The 22,034-nt window shown below is 43.5% G+C and overlaps 6 protein-coding genes and 2 non-coding genes across 10 annotated transcripts; 3 read left to right on the forward strand and 5 right to left on the reverse strand.

Moving 5' to 3' along the window:
• Positions 1–210: 210 nt before the first annotated feature.
• Positions 211–781, forward strand: LOC131138325 (histone H2B 1/2-like). The gene has a single exon (XM_058087151.2). It carries the CDS (start codon positions 373–375, stop codon positions 739–741), a length of 369 nt encoding a protein of 122 aa, XP_057943134.1. The 5' UTR covers positions 211–372; the 3' UTR covers positions 742–781.
• A 550-nt stretch (positions 782–1,331) lies between these two features.
• trnav-aac (transfer RNA valine (anticodon AAC)) lies at positions 1,332–1,404 on the reverse strand. Its single transcript has one exon. It is a non-coding gene; the product is annotated as a tRNA-Val (tRNA).
• A 782-nt stretch (positions 1,405–2,186) lies between these two features.
• ncf1 (neutrophil cytosolic factor 1) lies at positions 2,187–12,484 on the forward strand. Of its 3 annotated transcripts, none has more exons than XM_078787570.1 (12): positions 2,187–2,240; positions 8,693–8,812; positions 8,906–8,986; positions 9,067–9,142; positions 9,493–9,658; positions 9,812–9,858; positions 10,721–10,843; positions 10,936–11,043; positions 11,123–11,240; positions 11,330–11,437; positions 11,523–11,698; positions 11,818–12,484. In XM_078787570.1, the coding sequence occupies exons 2-12, from the start codon at positions 8,741–8,743 to the stop codon at positions 11,979–11,981; spliced, it is 1,239 nt and encodes a 412-aa protein (XP_078643696.1). In that variant the 5' UTR covers positions 2,187–2,240; positions 8,693–8,740; the 3' UTR covers positions 11,982–12,484. The 3 variants fall into 3 exon arrangements, with proteins under 3 accessions (XP_078643696.1, XP_078643697.1, XP_057943142.2); XM_058087159.2 differs by lacking the exon at positions 2,187–2,240 and adding an exon at positions 4,104–4,394; XM_078787571.1 differs by lacking the exon at positions 8,693–8,812.
• On the reverse strand, positions 2,635–3,073 carry LOC131138333 (histone H2B 1/2-like). The gene has a single exon (XM_058087162.2). The coding sequence runs from the start codon at positions 3,041–3,043 to the stop codon at positions 2,675–2,677; it is 369 nt and encodes a 122-aa protein (XP_057943145.1). The 5' UTR covers positions 3,044–3,073; the 3' UTR covers positions 2,635–2,674.
• On the reverse strand, positions 3,992–4,565 carry LOC144894540 (histone H3). Its single transcript, XM_078787574.1, has one exon. The coding sequence runs from the start codon at positions 4,512–4,514 to the stop codon at positions 4,104–4,106; it is 411 nt and encodes a 136-aa protein (XP_078643700.1). The 5' UTR covers positions 4,515–4,565; the 3' UTR covers positions 3,992–4,103.
• On the reverse strand, positions 4,977–5,924 carry LOC131138334 (histone H1-like). Its single transcript, XM_058087163.2, has one exon. It carries the CDS (start codon positions 5,870–5,872, stop codon positions 5,240–5,242), a length of 633 nt encoding a protein of 210 aa, XP_057943146.2. The 5' UTR covers positions 5,873–5,924; the 3' UTR covers positions 4,977–5,239.
• trnaw-cca (transfer RNA tryptophan (anticodon CCA)) lies at positions 12,274–12,345 on the reverse strand. Its single transcript has one exon. It is a non-coding gene; the product is annotated as a tRNA-Trp (tRNA).
• A 94-nt stretch (positions 12,485–12,578) lies between the features above and the next one.
• st6gal1 (ST6 beta-galactosamide alpha-2,6-sialyltranferase 1) lies at positions 12,579–21,908 on the forward strand. Its single transcript, XM_058087167.2, has 9 exons — positions 12,579–12,811; positions 13,713–13,802; positions 17,106–17,309; positions 17,380–17,736; positions 17,851–18,115; positions 18,188–18,285; positions 18,365–18,460; positions 19,057–19,231; positions 19,317–21,908. The coding sequence occupies exons 2-9, from the start codon at positions 13,791–13,793 to the stop codon at positions 19,568–19,570; spliced, it is 1,461 nt and encodes a 486-aa protein (XP_057943150.2). The 5' UTR covers positions 12,579–12,811; positions 13,713–13,790; the 3' UTR covers positions 19,571–21,908.
• Positions 21,909–22,034: the final 126 nt, after the last annotated feature.

Genomic DNA, 22,034 nt, shown 5'->3' on the forward strand with positions numbered 1-22,034 from the left:
TCGTAGGTAGTCAACATTAAAAACAATGGCCATTTGTGCACGACTGTACTTTCACTTTAAAAGCAGGGACCCTACTTACTTCCCACGTCGAATATGAAACAGACTACTAAACACTCGCCTGGTCTTTATTACACGTATTCTTTTCACAAAGTCACAATCACTGTTTTCATACCACCCCATTAAAACGGCGCCACTTACTTAATCTATTGTTAAACCCTCCTCCCACACAATTCAAAGCTCGATAGACACGTGACACAATCCACCCAATCACGTTTTAGCGTCAGCACATATATATTTGCATAGACGGCCTATAAATTCATCATTGGGGCTGCTCTTCTTCATTCTCCTTTGAACTCTCACAAAGCAGCAGCAATGCCCGATCCGGTCAAAGCACCCAAGAAAGGCTCCAAGAAAGCCGTCTCCAAAGCCACCAAAACCGGCAAGAAGAAGAGGAGAACCAGGAAGGAAAGCTACGCCATCTACGTCTACAAGGTCCTCAAGCAGGTCCACCCGGACACCGGCATTTCTTCCAAGGCCATGAGCATCATGAACTCCTTCGTGTCCGACATCTTCGAGCGAATCGCCGGGGAGGCTTCTCGCCTGGCGCATTACAACAAGCGCTCCACCATCACCTCCAGGGAGATCCAGACAGCCGTTCGCCTGCTTCTCCCCGGAGAACTGGCCAAACACGCCGTCTCCGAAGGCACCAAAGCCGTGACCAAGTACACCAGCTCCAAGTGAACACTCACTTGGCTACTCAAAGGCCCTTTTCAGGGCCACCCACATCTCTAACTGGGCAATCTTCTACTCATTTTACTTATAATATAGATAACATCTCATTCAAACTTGTAGACGTGTATGTCAATCCCAAGATAAGTGTCTGTGCTTTTGTTGATATCAATATAGTGCAGCTGTACTATTGTCTGTGCAATGGTAGAGAATACAGTTAGCAACGGTGGCATTTAGTATTGCATCTATTAGTGAGAATTCTAGCTCTCTTTAAACTTGGCTCACAAAAAAGATTTTTGGACAACGTTCACTGGTCTCTTTAGTATTGGCAGAGTATTTCTAACACGTCTCAACCTTGTTAAGGGTGAGTGCGTTCAAATATATCGTATTTTTTTCTGTTTCTAAGTAACCTCAAATACCAGTGGAGTTGACAAAGCACCATTGGTTCATGGATGAAAGCAAGCCATTCTAATAAAGTGGAAGATGAGTCATCTCGCTAAGGACCTTGCTCACTAGTCCAGAAGTTTCGGTAACGTGAACCTAAATAGGTATAATCAGCATATTATTTAAGACTATAAAAATGTTGAGGGTGGAAAAGTAAGTGTTTCCGCCCGGTTTCGAACCGGGGACCTTTCGCGTGTTAGGCGAACGTGATAACCACTACACTACGGAAACGGATTGCGTAAATAATCTTATTACTTGTTCTCATAGACACTTCTTGAACTTGCTATGGTTAACAAATGATTTTTTTACATTTGATTTGACCCGAAACAATTTTCCATTCATTTTCATACTTCAGATGCAATATACTTTTGACCAGGAGTGGCGCTGGGTGTCAATTGCTGGACTTCGGTTCCGAGGAGCGACAACACAGTAAGGCAAGCTAACGAGATTTTTTAAAAATACCATGTATAAGGGTTGTTTTCCTCGTTTTCCTTTTTTTTTTACTAAATATAAATATGTTTCTAAAGAACATCAGTAAAGCTATTCTCGTTCTACTGTGCTAACTGTATGACAAAATTCGATTAATTTATAACTAGGAGAAGATTATTTTAAAAATATAAAATAGATTTTTAAAAGTCAATATTCAATATCAATAGTTTTCGCTGCGTGTGGTACAATCACAGTTTCATGATCTCAAACCTAAAGTAAACTGTTAACTGTTTTGTCATATTAGACCCGGGCTTCTTGTCACACAGTAAGCTGTTTACACTGTTAATATTTTAGCCAGCAGATGGCGCTGCCTAAAAGCTGAATACTAGTTTTGTGTCAAACTCATGCCATGGAGGGCCGAGACACTACAGGTTTTCTTTCCAGACAGTCGCTAAAGCAGGTGATTTTAATGATTAACCCTCATTTGTTTTGAGGGAAGGAGCTCGTCAATTAAATCACCTGCTGGAGAAACTGTTTGGAGAGATAACCTGCAGTGCTTTGGCCCTCTGTCAAGACTTGTGCTCTCCATGGTCTGATGTCATGTCCTGTCTGGGAAAAACAGGATCCTGTTAACAGAGGTGAGAACCAGTTTTTCATGTATTTTTCATATGAGTGTAAATGGTTGTTTGTCTATATGTGCCCTGTGATTGGCTGGCGACCAGTCCAGGGTGTACCCCGCTTCTTGCCCTAAGACAGCTGGGATAGGCTCCAGCACGCCTGTGACCCTTGTGAAGTAATATAGTATATTAATATATAAAGTGATCATTTATATTTATTAAGCAGCCAATGTTTTTCCTCAGTTGTCAGTGTAGTCTTCCGCCCAACAAGCTTGGTACAGCAGCTGCAGAAGCAGCTATATTCTGCATCTGAATTTATTCACTATTGCCAGTCATTGTATCACTAATATTAGTTAAGTGTACAAAATGAGGAAAAAAAGAATAGGGTGTAGAAGATTGCCCAGTAGGAGATGTGGGTGGCCCTGAAAAGGGCCTTTGAGTAGCCAAGTGAGTGTTCACTTGGAGCTGGTGTACTTGGTCACGGCTTTGGTGCCTTCGGAGACGGCGTGTTTGGCCAGTTCTCCGGGGAGAAGCAGGCGAACGGCTGTCTGGATCTCCCTGGAGGTGATGGTGGAGCGCTTGTTGTAATGCGCCAGGCGAGAAGCCTCCCCGGCGATTCGCTCGAAGATGTCGGACACGAAGGAGTTCATGATGCTCATGGCCTTGGAAGAAATGCCGGTGTCCGGGTGGACCTGCTTGAGGACCTTGTAGACGTAGATGGCGTAGCTTTCCTTCCTGGTTCTCCTCTTCTTCTTGCCGGTCTTAGTGGCTTTGGAGACGGCTTTCTTAGAGCCTTTCTTGGGTGCTTTGACCGGATCGGGCATGGCTACTGCTTTGCGAGAGTTCAAAGGAGAATGAAGAAGTGCGGCCCCAATTATGACTTTATAGGCCGCCTATGCAAATATTTATGTGCTGACGCTGAAACTTGATTGGGTGGATTGTGTCACGTGTCTACCGAGCTTTGAATTGTGTGGGAGGAGGGTTTAACAATAAATTAAGTAAGTGGCGCCGTTTTAACGGGGTGGTAAGAAAACAGTGATTGTGACTTTGTGAATAGAATACGTGTAATAAAGACCAGGCGAGTGTTTAGTAGTCTGTTTCATATTCGACGTGGGAAGTAAGTAGGGTCCCTGCTTTTAAAGTGAAAGTACAGTCGTGCACAAATGGCCATTGTTTTTAATGTTGACTACCTACGAACCAGTGCTTAATACGACGTGACAACTTGATACACGTTGGGGATTTTTACTATCAGTGGTTGCCGGTTGAGACACTGTATAGACATGTGCGTCTGTTAGAAATGGCCTCATTGTGAATACTGAATTAACGTTATTATGCTTATGCATTTATGAATGTGCGATGATGTGAGGAAAGCAAAAGTTATAGCTCTTCAAAGGCCGCCTATGCAAATAACTATGTGCTGACGCTGAAACGGGATTGGGTGGATTGTGTCACGTGTCTATCGAGCTTTGAATTGTGTGGGTGGAAGGTTTAATAACATTAAGTAAGTGGCGCCGGTTTAATAGGATATGAAAACAGTGATTGTGACTTTGTGAATAGAATACGTGTAATAAAGACCAGGCAAGTGTTTGCTAGTCTGTTTCATATTCGATGTGGGCCGTAATTAAGAGTTCCTGCTTTTATAGTTTTCCACCTTGAGTGCCTACAAACGAGTGCTTAAGATGCGACAACTCCGCCGATACACGTTAGGGATTTTTACTATCAGTGGTTGCCAGTTGAGACTGTAAATGCATTGGTGCTTCTGCTTGATTGTGCGTTGCATAACCATCAATATGTGATTAAGTTAAGAAAACAGGTTAAAGCTCTTCAAATGCGGGTTTGGTGGCTCTTAAAAGAGCCGTTGGTTGAATGAAAGTCGGGGGTCGCTTAAGCACGCTCTCCGCGAATACGGCGAGCCAGCTGGATGTCTTTGGGCATGATGGTGACTCTCTTGGCGTGGATGGCACACAGATTGGTGTCCTCGAAGAGACCCACCAGGTAAGCCTCGCTGGCCTCCTGCAGCGCCATGACGGCAGAGCTCTGGAAACGCAGGTCGGTTTTGAAGTCCTGAGCGATCTCCCTGACCAGGCGCTGGAAGGGCAGCTTACGGATCAGCAACTCGGTGGACTTCTGGTAACGACGGATCTCTCTCAGGGCCACGGTGCCGGGCCTGTAACGGTGAGGTTTCTTGACGCCACCGGTGGCCGGTGCACTCTTGCGGGCAGCCTTGGTGGCCAGCTGCTTCCTGGGAGCTTTGCCTCCGGTGGACTTACGAGCGGTTTGCTTTGTTCTGGCCATCTTCACGTAGGCTAAGCGTTTGCTTATTCAGTCGAAGCAATGTGACAAATGACGCCGGGAGCAGCAGCTTTATAGAGAGGCTGTGGCACCACGGCGACGCTGATTGGTCGAGTGCGATGGTCACGCGCTCTGTAACTGACAACCTATTGGTGGACAGTGTTTTGAAATGAGCCAATCAATCTGGTGGAGGGAATATTTTTGAAATGAGGGAACCAATCAAGTGAAAACGCCTTTCACGAGCGAAATGAAGACACTCTTTAATATCGGCTAAGGCTATTTACAAATACTATACACAAATAAACGAAATACGTTACTATGTCAAAACATCCACTTTATAAACGACAATATACATTTAGCAATAATTCAAGCCAATGTCGCCATTATTATAGACAGAAGCTATTTGCTTGTCAAACGTATTCACGCGAATAGCGGTTAGGCTACTCAAACTTCTTTTAAGTTGGGGACACCTAAGTGGTGAAGAGGCCCTAAGAATGTGCTTAGTTCGCTTATGCCGCCATATTGTTTTATAAATGCAAATGTGAGTGAGGACGATACACTTTATCTCGAGTGTATGCTTGTGTAACGTTAAGGGACGTATGGGAAATAGTCACATATATTTTACAGAAATGGTAATACAACACGAAGGAAATGCTGTTTAGTGGATGTTGTGGTGGCTCTTAAAAGAGCCTTTGGTTGAAGCAAGATGAGAATGAATGTCAGTCCATTCACTTCTTGGACTTCTTGGGTGCAGCCTTCTTGGCCGCTGGCTTCTTGGCGGGAGTTTTCTTTGCGGGAGCCTTTTTAGCCGCCGGCTTCTTGGCGGCGGGCTTGGGTTTTTTGGCGGCCGCTTTCGGCTTCTTCGGGCTCTTAGCGGCGCTGGCCTTTGTCTTCTTAGCTGGAGACTTGGCTTTCTTGAGGGCGGCGGCTTTTTTGCTCTTAGCGGCAGGTTTCTTGGCGGCAGGTGCCTTCTTTGCGGCAGTCTTCTTGGCTGGCGACTTCTTGGCGACAGGCTTCTTAGCTGCCTTGGGTTTGGGTTCGGACTCCTTCTTAGCCACCTTAAATGACCCAGAAGCGCCGATTCCCTTGGTTTGAAGCAGGACTCCATTCGTCACCAAGTTGACCAGAGCGGTGTTGATCCGCTTGTTGGATTTAACCACATCGACATCTTTGCCTCCCAGAGCCTTCTTGATCGCAGCGACCGATGTTCCCTTGCGCTCTTTGGATTCAGCCACCACCTGTGTGATCAGTTTAGGGAGACTGAGGCCGTCGCTTCGCGGCTTGGACGCCGCCGCCTTCTTCTTTGTGGGTTTAGCCTGGGCTTTAGACGGCCCCGCAGCTGCTGGTGCTTCCTCTGCCATGTTTTGCTGTCTTGTGTGTGCGTCGCTCGAGACGAGTTAACGTCAGGCATTCAGGAGGCGGGACTTATAAGGCACATGAGAACCGTAGAGACTCAACCACCAGCGCCGCTCTGCTCTCCGGCGGAAAGGAGGACTCTCTTTTGTGTTTTCTCCTCACCATTTCGACCTCAAACCACATGGAAAACAAACATCTCCCAGTACATTTTTTGCTTAAATGACAAGAAAACACCCTAAACGTCAGTTTCATGTCATTTATATCGCCGGAATCGTGCTATTTTCTTTACTTGAGCTTTCAAACCTCTCTGACAGTGAGTCGTTCGGCGACATCCACGGCTACTTTTCTTCACCTTTCGTCCTTTAAAACATCTAAAATTGAGTTGTGACAAATGTGACACAGCGTTTCCTGTAAGAAGAGACATCTGAGCTCGCATTAAAACAAAAACCTCGCCATGAATTGGATCCGGTTGTGTTTTTTTGGTGGAAGTTGTGACGGAGGTAAACACAGGGTTTGATATGGGGCGTAGGGCGGTTACAGACAGTACTCCTGGATCAAATAGATCAAATAGAAAACATTTACACATTTTGTCAGTCATTTTATTTAACATGGATGTATTTAAGGGGTGTGTATATTTGCGCGTACGGTATCTACAATTAAACTGTATTTTGGTTTGTTTGTAACTAGATTTGACAGTTAAAAGTGTGCTTATCAAGTGAGATCCAGTTCATAAATTACTACAATATGCACTTTGCACATTTGGACAGTATTAAAAAGCAAGAAGAGGGGAGTGAGACAAAAAAAAGAACATTTGGAGCTTGTAATTATTATTATTTTTTTATGTTTTTCACCTGATCAAAAGTTTAAGACCACATGCTAGTGTGGTCTATGACAGTCATACACATTTTTTGGAAAGATCCTGAGCATTATTGAACAAAATAGTCAAGTTTTACACCCCCATAAATTTCACTTGCACCGAGCCGGAGGATCTGATTGGCTGTCCTTCAAGACAGACAACGGGTCCTCGACCCAAATGATCCACCTGGGATGTTTTCTACCCGGCACAGTGGAAGCAATCCATCAGGATCTGGGATGCTTTTTCATTCAGTGGAACACCGGAGCTTCAGGTGGTGCAGGGTCGTCAAACGGTGGATAGAAATGTTGATCATCAGTTCTAGACCGCTGATGACACCCTTGGTGAAGCCATCTTTTACCACTTGGAGCAATGTTCCCAACAGGCACTCAAACAAATTTTTGAAGCGATTAACAGGAACGGCGGAGCTACTCTGATCAGGATCTGATCAGGTCTGGAGCTGGATTCACTTGTCACCGGTTTAGACATTAATGGCGGCGTGTTGAGTTATTTTGAGGGCGACATTGTTATCTACGCTGTACATGTGTGAAAGTGTTGTTTCTTTTGTGTTGTCCCGTAAAAGATATGAAGGTATAATAACAGTTAAATGCCCATGTTTCCATGACAATAAATGACATTTCATGTCTTGAGCAAGCACTTTTAGTTGCAACATTTTAGTTGGACTTCTGATTTCGAACCAGATTAAAGGAAGTTAGCATATGTTTGGGCGGCCGGGGGTTCCTCTTTTTGTAGGTTGACAGACAGAATTGATGACTGGGAATACATTGTGAAGATTGTGTCTAATTCTACTAAATATAAAACATATCAGATACTTTTTATTTGTCTGTGTCACTTAAATGCTTGAATTAAAATATATATATATATATATATATTTATACAACAAATTAACGGCAACTCCAACAACAATAAAAACATAACATGTACTTGTCGTAATGGGAAATGTATTTCCTTTATGGTAATGGTTTTATTTCATTTGAACATGCATCAGATTACAATTGAATGCATCACATAATCAGTTCACAGTTCCACATGTCCAAAAGGAGTAGGAAGAAGCAAAGCTTATTAAATCCTACCCCTCCATCTGGTACTTTTACAATCAGTAACTGTTACATTTGTTCACTTCCTGCTTTCCATAATACAGTTTAAGGTTTTTTTTAATAATAATGCACCGAATGTACCGAAGTACGAGGTGATATGACCATCCAATGACATAATGGTTACCATAGTAACTGTCAATATAGTGAATATAGTGATTATATATATATATATATATATATATATATATATTTATACATATATATATATAGATAGACTCCCTTTATTGTCATTGCACAAAAACACAGTAGTGAAATTGCCAACGAAATGTCGTTGCCTGGCTCCCATATAATAACAGACACAAAAGAAGATAAGTAATAATAAATAATAATAATAATAATACTGTGGAGAATAGATAGAACAGACACCAAATATGAACAACATAATGTAAAGTGCAGCGTGAACAGTACATTGCCCAAATAATTTAAATAAATAATAATAATGTAAGTATATAGTAGTATATAGCACATCATGACTGGTTCAAGACTCTTCATCCTTGTATTTAGCAAACATCAACTGCTTGTATTGTTTCTTGAATTGGCTCATCGTTGTGCATTGTTTGATTTCCTTACTCAATCCATTCCATAGTTTGATTCCACATACTGAAATGAGTGACCATTTCTTCTCTGACCTTTCTAATGATTTTGTTTGTACTCCCTCCAGAACAAAAAGCAATGGTATCATCCGCAAATAATACCTTTTATCTTTTGGGGAGGTGACTTGAGGTTTTTTTTTTTTAAAAAAACATATTTGCAAGAGGAAGTAACTCTTAAGGGATGTTGATGACACAATAAATACGCACACACACACACTTATTATACCGTATATCAGAGCTACCACTCGCTTCTCTTTTCAGTTGGTCTCCATCCAGACATCCATCTTACTTGTTGTTTCCCCACCCAACATGGAGGAACTGTACATCCGACACGTGAAGCTGCTGGGCTTTGAGAAACGCTTTTACCCCAGTCAGCACTATGTGAGGCTCCGAACATATCACGCCTAGCATCAGGCTGAATCTTGCACTTTTTCTTTTTTTTTTGCGTGTTTAATACGGTGCATTTATTTTTAGGTGTACATGCTGATGGTGAAATGGAGCGACCTCTCGGAGAAACTCATCTACAGGACATATCCTGAAATCTACACTTTCCATGTGAGTTCCTGGCGGTGAAACAGCATGATGTTAAACTAAGAAGACGGTACATGACTTATATTTGTGTAATATGTTCGCAGAAATCCCTGAAAGAGATGTTTCCGATTGAATCTGGCCAAATCGAGAAGAAGGATCGCATCATTCCATCACTGCCAGGTAAGTAATCTTATCCTTTTGCGATTTATCCTTTTCAAGCTATTTCTATTGAATTTTATTCAAAGTGATACCACAGTCCAAACAGACAAATGAGTGTGGATATTTAAATTGATGCAACAATAAAAAATAAAAAAACGAAAATATTTCAGGAAGCACCTGCCTGTCAACACTCTTGACTTCTCGTTTTTTTTGGTTTCTTTATTGAAGCAACCGAGCTGAAACGGGAAAACACAACCAAAAATTTCATGCATTTCATCACTTTGTACATCAGACCATTTCAATGCTTCCTCTTGTCGCTGCGTGTGTGTGTGTGTATATGTGTGTCTGTTTGTGTGTGTGTGTGTTCGCAGCCCCACGCTGGGTGGAGAGTCAAAGGTCACGGCAAACCAAGCAGAGTACCTTGGCCGAGTACTGCCAATCACTGGTCAACCTGCCGCCGCACATCTCACGCTGCACACACCTCAATATCTTCTTCAAAGTTCGACTGGAGGACGAAAACCCACCCGCTCCAAACGCGTCAGTACATCGATCAATAAACCATGACTGGCCCCCACTCCCCCTGAAAGGGGGGACACCCCTGTTGTTTTAGATTGGGATAGACTGTTGTAGATGAATCATCAGCATATGACTCCTAACACATGATGAAACTCCAGTTATTTTCTGTTTCAGAGTGAAAAAAAGTGAAATCGTCACGGAGACCAAAGTCTATATATCTGGTAAGCCTGGAGCTGACGAACAAAACGGGGATGTCTGATATCACCATATCGGTTATCATTGATATCGGTATCAGATTTCATTCATTAATTCATTTTCTACCAGGGCAGAGAGGCGGGGTACACCCTGGACTGGTGGCCAGCCAATCACAGGGCACATATAGACAAACAACCATTCACACTCACATTCATACCGCCAATTAATCTAGCATGTTTTTGGAATGTGGGAGGAAACCGGAGTACCCGGAGAAAACCCACACATGCACGGGGAGAACATGCAAACTCCACACAGAGATAGCCGATGATGGAATTGAACCCTGGTCTCCTAGCTGTGAGGTCTGCGCGCTCACCACTTGTTCACCGTGCAGCTTAATTTACATTCAATTAAAAAAATATAAATAAACGCATTTCAGGCTTGGCAATATATGGAGGCCGGCAAAAATGATGAAGTTAATTTTCATGTGATTCATTAATGTATTTTATTATTCAGAGGCAGGGTACACCCCGGACTGGTCGCCAGCCAATCACAGGGCACATATAGACAAACAACCATTCACACTCACATTCATACCTATGGACAATTTGGAGTCGCTAATTAACCTAGCATGTTTTTGGAATGTGGGAGGAAACCGGAGTACCCGGAGAAAACCCACGCATGCACGGGAAGAACATGCAAACTCCATACAGAGATGGCCGAGGGTGGGTGGAATTGAACCCTGGTCTCCTAGCTGTGAGGTCTGCGCGCTAACCACTCGTCCGCTGTGCCGCCTTGTTTGAAACCTTTTCCCATTTTATTTCTATTTTCTAGTCATGACTTTATTAAGTTATATTATATGATGATATTGTATATATCTCTATATTTCAGAGATATCAGGTCCAATCATCCTGGACACATACAGAGTGATCGCAGACTTCGTCAAGACATCCAAACACGAGCTCAATCTGTACACCGGAGACTTGGTAGAGATTGTGGAGAAAAACCAGAATGGTGAGCATAGCCTAGCATAACTTAATGTGAAAGGCATAATATAAATCCATTGTTATTGTTATTATTCTTTAATAACATGCTGGTGCTTGCAGGTTGGTGGTTCTGTCAGTGTGACACCAAACGAGGTTGGGCTCCTGCCTCCTACCTGGAACCTCTGGACGGACCAGAAGAGGCGGAAGACGTGGAGCCAAATTACGAAGGTCCTTTTCAATTATGAATGCTGCTTTTTTTTTAAATATGTTGTTGTTTGTCACATGACATCGAATGCTGGCCTTTTAGGAGAGCTGCACGTCACCATCAGAGCCTACAAGAAGGAGACAGAGGATGAGATTTCTTTGGAGAAAGGGGAAACCATTGAGGTCATTCACAAGCTTTTGGATGGCTGGTGGGTCGTCAGGTATGAGGTTTCTTGATGGAGTAGACGGGTTTCATATAGAAACTTCCATGACAGGACAATTCTTTGCTTCTTTATCCTGGTTGGTTCAGGAAAGGCGAGGAGACCGGTCACTTTCCCTCCATGTTCCTGCAGAAAGCCGGCAAAGGCGCCAATTATGGATCCAAGCAGTTGCAGGGAGTGAAACCTCCACCTCGCAGGTATATAACAGACGCTCAGCCTCATTATTATTATTGTTATTATTTTTTGCTATCAGTGTTGAGTTTTGTCTTGAATTTTGTTCAGGTCCACCATTAAAAATGCCAAGAGCATCCACAACCGCTCCCGACAGCGCCTCAGCCAGGAAGCCTACCGCAGGAACAGCCGCCGATATCTGCAGCAGAAGGGCGAGCGCCCCACCGCTTTGCCGAGGAAAAACAGGAATATGGAAAAGTCACCCCTGAGGGAACGGAAGAACCAAGGTTAGACGATAAGTAGTAACTTGTACTACAAACTTCAAAAATACAGTGCAAGCAAATATTTGGCATTTTCCTAATTTTCGTATTTTAAGGTTCTGTGATTTTGTATTTATGATCCCTAGGGAACATTCCTGAGCAGATGAGCTTGATTTCCGAATGTGAGCTAAAGCAGGAGGCCCCAGTTATCCCTCCTCGACCGAGTCCAGAGCTCATCCTGGAACGCTGCACGGACAACACACGCAAGAAAGTCAGCATCCGAAACTCCGGAAGCAGCAGCAGCATTTAGCATGGAAGCTACCATTTTTTGTCTATTCTTAAATTTTACTGTCACATGATAATTTATTGGTTTTACATTACGGAATGTGTTCCTAAAGTGAAATAAAATGAACTTCCTTGTTAAGTGAAAATACAAAATTGAGCCTGACAGAAAATAAGTACAGTCTCTCAGCTTTATTCCAGTTGCTTTTTGAAAAACAATGGAAATATAATTTTACCAAATTGACAGTTTTGTTAAAAAAAACATGGATGAGAACATGAGCCAAATGGAAGAAATGACGACTTGGTACACGAAAAAAATTTGACCCCGACGTGATTTGAACACGCAACCTTCTGATCTGGAGTCAGACGCGCTACCGTTGCGCCACGAGGTCTGTGTGCCGTAGGTGTCACTTAATCATATATCAATACAATAGCTATCTCTGCTCATGAACCATTAAAATGTACATGTTGTATTGACAGACCTCATAAAATATATGGGCACCATTCTAATAAAGAGGCACTTTTCGCCAACGAGTACACTTGTCCTTAATCATTGCCGTTATATGGATGTCGAGTGCATAAACATGACCGAATGCTCTTATTTTGTGATTAAAAACGGAAGTACACGTTCAACATATTGGCAGTCTTGATGCGCATCCTGCTGCGGGTCGAATGAAAGCCTGAGCAGTTGCAGTTCTTGACCGTGTTTATCCTAATGCTACCTCGGCTCGTACTCAAAAACGGGACCATGGCGACCCAAAAGACGGTCTGTTTGGCACCGTAGTGTGGGTTTAAAGAACAGCAACGACGCAGGACGAACAAGGACGGCTGGTGACAGAGGAGCACTACGTTACATAGGTCAGCCAATATCCATCTATCTATGCATCTATTCATCCATCCATCTATTATTAATGTTCTTGTGTTCTATTTTGAGTCGCATTTTTATTTTTATGTGGACTTATGCAATTAGTGAATGTATAATATGACATAATATGTTTGATACCAATGAAATGTTTACTATGAAGAACGTAGTTGTACAGAAGGTGGTGGTACAGTTAGCATCACCATTGGACATGACAAAACTGTTGTTTGAACTTGAACCTTTCTCGGGTTTGGCATTTTGTACATTTCATCATATAATAACAATAAAGGATTCGCTTTCCAAGGCACCCAAAGCGCTTCATAATGAAGTAAACCCTTTATTCTTTTAATGGTGGCGGTAATCTATATCTGTAGTCACAGCTGATTTGAGGTAGTCTGATGGAAACATGGCTTCCAATTTGTGTTTACGGCCTCTCTGACCATCACCAAACATTAATTCGCCGGTGTGGGCAGCACTGGAGGTCGAGTGGGTGAAGCGTCTTACTATAATACACAGTGACTGGGTGGAGGGAGCAAGGATCGAACCGATTCCGGTTTCTGGACGACCATCCTTAAGAATGATACTGATACAGGAAGCAGCTTTTTAAAATTACGAACAAACTTAACACTGAAAGTCCAGTACCGACCAGAGTTATCTGGGGTATCAGTCTTTACCATAATCTATTCTTCCTGACTCAATACATCCGATCAATAGAAATGCCTCTGAGCTCTTTTCGATTCACAGAAATACAATCACGGATCAATGTTGCCAACCCTTGTACATAACATGCATTCATATTATGAAGTGTCGACACTTCCTGCACATTGAAACAGCTAATGTTGTATTATTGTACATGATACTGTGCCATATACTTCTATAAATATGTCTGTCTTACAGGAGGGATGAGGAGATAAGGGATGAGGGGAAACCATAAGGCGGCAGTCAGTTTCTAAGCAACAACACCCACAACTCAGCATGGGCTACAAGGTAAAAGTTATCACAATCCTAAAAACAGTCATTCGAATCCTAATATGCGATGACTTGAGTGAATGTGCGATGCGCTGTTTCGACGGGAGTAACAGTTGCTGTTATTGTGACTCACCCTCAGCATCGCTGCACGTGCAATATATCGCCAGGTTATTAATAACACAGATGCAGCACAACAATCAGCACCTCAAGCGGTTGTGTTTTTATTTTTATATTCATATTGTATTATATATTTGTTATTTTTGTTTGCATTTGAAGCTTCATCTTAAATGGGTGTGTTTTTTAATACATATGTTCATTCATTCATTCATTCATTCATTTTCTACCGCTTTTCCTCACAAGGGTTGCGGGGGGTGCTGGAGCCTATCCCAGCTGTCTTTGGGTGAGAGGCGGGGTACACCAACCAATCACAGGGCACATATAGACAAACAACCATTCACACTCACATTCATACTAACAATTTGGAGTCGCTAATTAACCTAGCATGTTTTTGGAATGTGGGAGGAAACCGGAGTACCCGGAGAAAACCCACGGAGATGGCCGAGGGTGGAATTGAACTCGGGTCTCCTCGCTGTGAGGCCTGCGCGCTAACCACTCCATCGCTGTGCAGTCTCTGTCAAAACTTAAATTATTCATTCATTCATTTTCTACCGTTTATCCTCACGAGGGTCACAGAGGTGCTGGAGCCTATCCCAGCTGTCTTCGGGCGAGAGGCGGGGTTCACCCTGGACTGGTCGCCAGCCAATTACAGGGCACATATAGACAAACAACCATTCACACTCACATTCATACTTATGGACAATATGGAGTCGCTAATTAACCTAGCATGTTTTTGGAATGTGGGAGGAAACCGGAGAACCTGGAGAAAACCCATGCATGCACGGGGAGAACATGCAAACTCCACACAGAGATGCCCGAGGGTGGAATTGAACCCTGGTCTCCTAGCTGTGAGGTCTGCGCGCTACATATGTACATATTACATAATTTTTTTTGGAAATTATTTTGTATCAAAATCAATAGTATTATTGAAATGATGTTGTATTTACTATGAACATTGACTATTGCACATAAAAGATGACATTTTTGTGCTGATTCATGTGGCTATTGTGATGAATAACAGCCCTGACAACATGTAACTAGGGTCTAAATCTTGTACTGGTTGAAGGTAATGTTGTTTTTTAGCTTACTGTGTAGCTTACCTAAAGTTAAACAATAATATCTGAGTCATATTTGAAGCTAAAATGTAGCTTACATGAACAGTTTTTTTGTATATTTCTCCATCATGGCAAGACTGTGCTGCTGTGTTTGCTCTGTGATTGGCCGGCAGAGAGCAAACCAATCAGGCTCCCCGCTCTGATTCGGCGCTTTGATAGCCGATGGGTAGTCATGTGACCATGAATGCTACACACACACACATATTGCAGGTCCGTTGTGCGTGTAAAAGAAAGCAGGGATTTAGGGCGACATCTTTAAGTAGATGCCGAGTGACACGGCCATCTGTCATATTGGCGCTGTAGAAGATGATCATGTTTATTTCATGTGAGTGAGGCTTGCAACGGAATTGGGCTGCAGGTTTCTCAACTAAACCGAGTTGGTTTTTTGATGTCCTTACACGGAACCACAGTGAATGAGAAAACAGATGTGCACCGATCACAGAAACGTCACAGAAACGATTATAAGGCAAAGTGGAGCAGCTGCGTCCTGAAAGGCCTCTTCGCTTTATTCCCCGAGGTCAGTCGTGCAAAAGAAAATCTCCTCTTTCTGTTAAAGAGCAGATTAATTTGAGTAAGCTCCAAAGACACTGTCAATCATCCGCATGTATAAAAGTATGAATGACAACAGGGTCAAATGTGGGTGGAGCCTCCTCTCCTCCATGTCCCTTGTGTTTCTTTCCTCGTTCTATTAAGGCCACGCTGAGTCTGCTTTCTACATGACTACCCCTCCTTCACCATTCCATCTTCTCCCTCACTTCATCTGCCCTAGGGTGGGGTTTGGGGGGGGGGGCATTTGAGGTCAATTCTTTTGCCTTTTTCTGTCATCTTGTGTTTGAAGTTCATTCATTCATTTTCTACCGCTCATCCTCCTATTCTGGAGCCTATCCCAGCTGTCTTGGGGCGAGAGGCGGGGTAGACCCTGGACTGGTTGCCAGCCAATCACAGGGCACATATAGACAAACAACCATTCACACTCACATTCATACCTATGGACAATTTGGAGTCGCTAATTAACCTAGCATGTTTTTGGAATGTGGGAGGAAACCGGAGTACCCGGAGAAAACCCACACATGCACGGGGAGAACATGCAAACTCCACACAGAGGGTGGAATTGAACTCGGGTCTCCTAGCTGTGAGGCCTGCGTGGTAACCATGCAGCCCATGTTTTTGAAGTTTATTTTGATATATAAAACAAGGGGGCCGCCACGGTGGACGAGTGGTTAGCGTGTTGGCCACAAAGTCAGGAGATGGGGAAGATATGGGTTCAGATCTTGGGAATCTCCGTGTGGAGTTTGCATGTTCTCCCCGTGCATGCGTGGGTTTTCTCCGGGTTCTCCGGTTTCCTCCCACATTCCAAAAACATGCTAGGTTAATTGGCGACTCCAAATTGTCCGTAGGTATGAATGTGAGTGTGAATGGTTGTTTGTCTATATGTGCCCTGTGATTGGCTGGCCACCAGTCCAGGGTGTACCCCGCCTCTCGCCCGAAGACAGCTGGGATAGGCTCCAGCACCTCTGTGACCCTGGTGAGGATAAACGGTAGAAAATGAATGAATGAATAATTTAAGTTTTGACAGAGGCTGCACGGCGATGGAGTGGTTAGCGTACAGGCCTCACAGCTAGGAAACCCGAGTTCAATTCCACCCTCGGCCATCTCTGTGTGGAGTTTGCATGTTCTCCCCGTGCATGCGTGGGTTTTCTCCGGGTACTCCGGTTTCCTCCCACATTCCAAAAACATGCTAGGTTAATTAGCGACTCCAAATTGTCCATAGGTATGATGTGAGTGTGAATGGTTGTTTGTCTATATGTGCCCTGTGATTGGCTGGTGACCAGTCCAGGATGTACCCCGCTTCCCGCCTCAAGTCAGCCGGGATAGGCTCCAGCATACCCCTTTACCCTAAGTGAGGATAAGCGGCATAGAAAATGGATGGATGAAAACAATAAGGGCAATAGTTACCTCCCTACTGTAGTATTTTAATAATAGTTCAAATATTAATATGCAAAAAACGACATGATAACACATCAGAACAGAATCTTGTAGAAAGTCATTTTTTTCCACTTCCTGTGTCTCTATACTTTTGCATATGCAGGTCCCCGGGGCAGCAGACAGAGTTAGCCAGCTATGGCGTCTCAGGCGTCGTGCACGCCGTGGAGCGCTCTGCATGGCCTTCTTCTGCATCTCCATGGCGCTGCTGTACGCCCTGTGTGCAGAAAACAGCGTGCCCGTCACCGATGCCATCTTTGGCGTGCGGGCACGGACTCGGGCTCAGCCACGCACACACTCTGTCATCAAGGTGCGTTTCTTGGTCAAATCTGACAACAGCATTGACAGAATGCAAACCCGTCGTCCTTCTCGCTCCTCAGGTGCTGCGAGGCGGAGCCAAGTCTGTGTACGTCGACCCCCAGAAGCTTCCTGGCGTCATCCCCGGCGACCCCCGCCGCCCAATCCCCGTCCTCTCTTCCCCGAACCACACCCATGAGCATCAGAAGCCGAAGCCAAAGTCAAGAGAGCATGAGGGTTTTTTCAAACGCATGATGCCGCGACCGCTCTTGCGGGCGCTGGAGACCCTGTTCGGAGGGCGTCGGCGTGGGGAGCTGAGTGGCAAAGGTAGCGATGCCGAGTTGTTTGGTCCTAACAGCCTTTTGGGAGAAGTGTGGAATGAGCAGATGTCCAGCAGCATGCTTGGAAACGGACTCAAGAAGGTGGTGGAGAATTACCAGGTTAGTCATAATGTGATGAAGACTCAAAATGCTGACTCCAAATCAGTCTAATTAGAGATAATGATTCATAATAAATACATATATTTGAACCCATTGTTTTCCTTTATACTCTAGGCGATGAATAAATACGGAGTGGAGTTCTCCAACCCTGCTGATGTCGCCAGAAGGCCAAAATTGAGCGGCCCTGAGCTCCTCTGTCAGCTCTACAAGAAGATGGAGGTGTCAACGTTGACCCCTGACCTCAAGGCTCTTTCTTCTCTGCCCTGGGCCTCGCTGCTCCCGCCGAATTCGCTAACCAGCGACCTGGGGCCCTACAAGCGATGTGCGGTGGTTTCCTCTGCCGGATCGCTGCGCAACTCCGGCCTTGGCAAAGAGATAGGTGAGGTATTCTTCCATCGTATTTATTCTTCCACTATTAATGCACAATAATTCTAAAAACAAATATTAATAGATTCACATGATGCTGTGCTGCGCTTCAACGCCGCCCCCACCGCTGGCTATGAGAAGGATGTCGGTTCGAAAACCACCATTCGCCTCATTAACTCCCAAGTAAAAACCTCTAACTCATTGTTATGTGACTTAAATTAAACAATTTCTAATATCTGCGTCCATTTCAATGTTGTTTTAGGTGATGGCATCTGATGACCACCACTTCCTGTCCAGTTCGCTGTACAGCTCAGGTGTTTTGGTAGCCTGGGACCCCTTTTCTGCTGATATCACACAGGTATTGTTTACATCCAACACACTATGTAGTTCCACATATTTATCACATACTACAGTATTAATTGGCCCTGTACCCTAGAAACCGCCCATGAATGATACTGTGTCAGAGCCCAGGGCAGTGATACTGATAAAATATAGAGTTTAACCATGTCCAGTATCAGCCGCCGTAGCTGTACACTCAGAGCGCGCTGCTCTGGTATCGTGCCCGTGAAACAACCAATCAGAGAACAGCACACAAGTGCTTAGTGCCTAGTGCTTCTCCAGTCACCAAAAAAAACAAACTTGATTAATGGAACTTTTAATTGTCAGACATTGATAAGATAAGACTGTTGATAAAATATTATTGTTGGAATATTTTTGCAATTGTTGTGTTTACACAGTTTAGATATAATACATGTAATAAACTGAACATTTTCTGGAAACAAAATGGTCTTTTGATTAAATAGTACGTGATAATAAGCTCATGATTAAATAGTATGTCGGTCTCGGGCTGATACTGACACTTGGGGGCATGATACCTGGCCTGATACCAGACAAACCATGTGATAACCTATAAATATCCAATTGAAAATTGAATCACAACAATATTTTTTTCAGTGGTTCAACCGGACCGACTACCCTATCTTCACCCAGTACCAGAGGTACAGGAGGCTCCACCCCCAGCAGCCCTTCTACATCCTGCACCCTCGCTTTGAATGGCAGGTCTGGCAGCGAATACAAGAAAACATGGCCGAACCCATCCAGAAGAACCCGCCTTCTTCTGGCCTGCTCGGTATGTGTTGCAAAAGTTGCAGCATATGTGCAGACCGTTTCAAAAACCAAACAATAATAACACACTAGCCTGTTTTCCTGCTCAGGTACGGTCCTGATGATGTCCGTGTGTGAGGTGGTGCACGTGTACGAGTTCCTGCCTTCACGCCGAAAAACGGCACTCTGCCATTACTACCAGCGTTTCCACGACGCTGCCTGCACGCTCGGCGCTTACCACCCTTTGCTCTACGAGAAGAACCTGGTCAAACGCATGAACCAGGGGCCCGACAGTGACATCTACAAAAACGGACGCGTCACACTTCCCGGTTTCAGCACCCTCAACTGCACTCAGACTTATTAAACGGAACCTTGCATGAAGAACAAACAAAGAGGACGCATGCATGACACACAGTTCCAAAATGTACACACTAACACACACTGGAGTCTGATCATCCTAACAGATGTACCTGCTGACGTGTATATCTTAAAACGACGCTGAAAACATCCATGATCAAATCCTTGCAATCCTAAATTAAGGAGACAGTATTACAGCTTTACACAGATTCAAGCCTTTTGAGCCAAAATTAGCAGCCATCATCACAGAATCCAAAGCGTCAACATACTTGACAGTAGACGTTATGGAGGCTTATGAAAGTAAAATAACACAACCTTTAAAGTACAACACAAATGACGTATAATAATATACAATAGTCATACAATTAAATTAAACCAACAATATTGACCTTTTGATGTTTAGCTTGACACCATGCTTAATTAGTTTCATTTGGACTTTGAGCGGGCGACACGGCGGACGAGTGGTTAGCGCGCAGCTAGGAGACCAGGGTTCAATTCCACCCTCGGGCATCTCTGTGTGGAGTTTGCATGTTCTCCCCGTGCATGCGTGGGTTTTCTCCGGGTACTCCGGTTTCCTCCCACATTCCAAAAACATGCTAGGTTAATTAGCGACTCCAAATTGTCCATAGGTATGAATGTGAGTGTGAATGGTTGTTTGTCTATATGTGCCCTGTGATTGGCTGGCGACCAGTCCAGGGTGTACCCCGCCTCTTGCCCGAAGACAGCTGGGATAGGCTCCAGCACCCCCCGCGACGCTCCTGAAAATGAATGAATGGAATTTGAGCCGTATTTTCAAGGACAAATTGCTTGAACTCCAAGTCGTTGTCCTTTGAGGTTCCACTGTAAAGGTCAGAAATAACAGGCTAGCATATACTGTACATTATAAGTGTGTGTGTTATTGTCATTCCACTGTGAGCCATGTCAGTACTGCATTTTCCTGGTTTTACTTTAGATGTCTTCCATCTTCCGTCTTGGTTTTTGGTGTGTTTTTATATGTTTCACAAGCGCCAAACGTATTGTTTTCATACATGTTGTAGTTGCTGTTACATTACTCTATATGGGACTGACCTCCATAACTGTTTTTATACTGTCATCCACAAATCTTAAACGTTAAAATTAGACATTAGGAAAGCGAAACACTTCTATAATCAGCCTGCATATTTAAATGTCAACTTCCGTGGAATGGTCATTCAGGCGTCCTGATGACAAATCAGTGATGTTGCCGTGGTAACCGTGATTCCCTGCCCCCCCCTACACACACACACAGCAGCGATGTTGTATTTACTACTGTGTCATGGTTACTTGGGGTTAAACAGGAAATTGTATTGTGCTTGAAGGATTCAAGGAAGTTTATTGTCATGCCACAGTAAAAGATAGATATGATTAGATTAAAATAGACAAAATGTACATAGAAAAAATATACCTACACCAAAATATTAGAGATGTCTGATAATTATCGGTACCTATGATTATCGGGCATCGTTTTTTGGCACAAAAAAAAAAACAATCCCATCTAATTTCTGGGGTTGGTGCTTTACTAGAAATGGTCAAGTAACAAATTGAAACGTTACAATACATACATACATTCTGGATATTTTCTTTTGCAACTTTTTGTCAGCTACTTCATTTATCCGTTTTTAGTCTTCCAATGTCTGCCACTGTTGGTATGGAGGCCTGCTACGACACGCAGGCACAGAATGTACAGACCATGAACTCAACGGCAGCCATTTTAGCCCGAAACACCAGAAGATTTGTTGCCACCAGCCGATGTCACCCTGATGTCTTTGCACTTCAAATTTGCTAACAAAGCTACTTCTCACTGAACACAATTGGGTTGACTTCTTGGTGAGGCTTTTAAAAGTGCTTTTCTTTTGAGGGAATCAGAGCATAAGCAATGTTTTTGTTTTCCTAATCAGCTTGTGTCAGTAGCTGAATAATTGATGTCAGTGCATTTCTGAGGAAAAACATTTGATATCTATGCAGTCTCTTGTTGCACCTTGCATGCTTCATTTCTGCTGCTGTGAAGCCTCTTATTTTTTAATGAAAATGTGATTTGCACGCCCTCTAAACATTTTGCCTTCATCCTCTTGGTTGATAAGAGGTGACAATGTGGTAACATGTTTTTTTTTTATTGTTTAATTAATGTAAGAGCTACTTCAAAGAATGACTTTCACTTCCTTAAGGACCCCCACAGATGTTTAGTACTGTTTTTAGGTTTTGGTGTTTTTATTAGGGTTTGAATCCCAAGCATGTGTTTTATGTTCAGTCTTTAAATCATCCTGTAGGAAACATTTAAGAATGAACATTATCACTGCCTGCATATTAAAGTAGACTCTGGTTCAGGACCGTTTGCTTCTTTCTATCTTTGTATCACAGTTTTATGTTCAACAATTTAATTATTGGCCCTCGTTTTAATGTGAAAGCAGTATAGGTATTTACAAGAGGTGGGAATTGTGCTTTTTTTAATGTAG

The sequence above is a fragment of the Doryrhamphus excisus genome, linkage group LG21 (genome assembly GCF_037039965.1).
Source record: "Doryrhamphus excisus strain RoL-2023G ecotype Guam linkage group LG21, RoL_Dexc_Guam_v1.1, whole genome shotgun sequence".
Classification (NCBI taxonomy): Eukaryota; Metazoa; Chordata; class Actinopteri; order Syngnathiformes; family Syngnathidae; genus Doryrhamphus; species Doryrhamphus excisus.

Coding starts and splice junctions, on each gene's coding strand:
- ncf1 (XM_078787570.1), top strand. CDS start 8,741: ATGGAGGAACTGTACATCCGACACGTGAAGCTGCTGGGCTTTGAGAAA. Junction 8,987..9,066: donor CTGAAATCTACACTTTCCAT/GTGAGTTCCTGG, acceptor ATATGTTCGCAG/AAATCCCTGAAAGAGATGTT. Junction 9,659..9,811: donor AACCCACCCGCTCCAAACGC/GTCAGTACATCG, acceptor TTTCTGTTTCAG/AGTGAAAAAAAGTGAAATCG.
- LOC131138334 (XM_058087163.2), bottom strand. CDS start 5,872: ATGGCAGAGGAAGCACCAGCAGCTGCGGGGCCGTCTAAAGCCCAGGCT.
- st6gal1 (XM_058087167.2), top strand. Junction 17,310..17,379: donor GCACACACTCTGTCATCAAG/GTGCGTTTCTTG, acceptor CTCGCTCCTCAG/GTGCTGCGAGGCGGAGCCAA. Junction 18,116..18,187: donor CGGCCTTGGCAAAGAGATAG/GTGAGGTATTCT, acceptor AAATATTAATAG/ATTCACATGATGCTGTGCTG.
- LOC131138333 (XM_058087162.2), bottom strand. CDS start 3,043: ATGCCCGATCCGGTCAAAGCACCCAAGAAAGGCTCTAAGAAAGCCGTC.
- LOC144894540 (XM_078787574.1), bottom strand. CDS start 4,514: ATGGCCAGAACAAAGCAAACCGCTCGTAAGTCCACCGGAGGCAAAGCT.
- LOC131138325 (XM_058087151.2), top strand. CDS start 373: ATGCCCGATCCGGTCAAAGCACCCAAGAAAGGCTCCAAGAAAGCCGTC.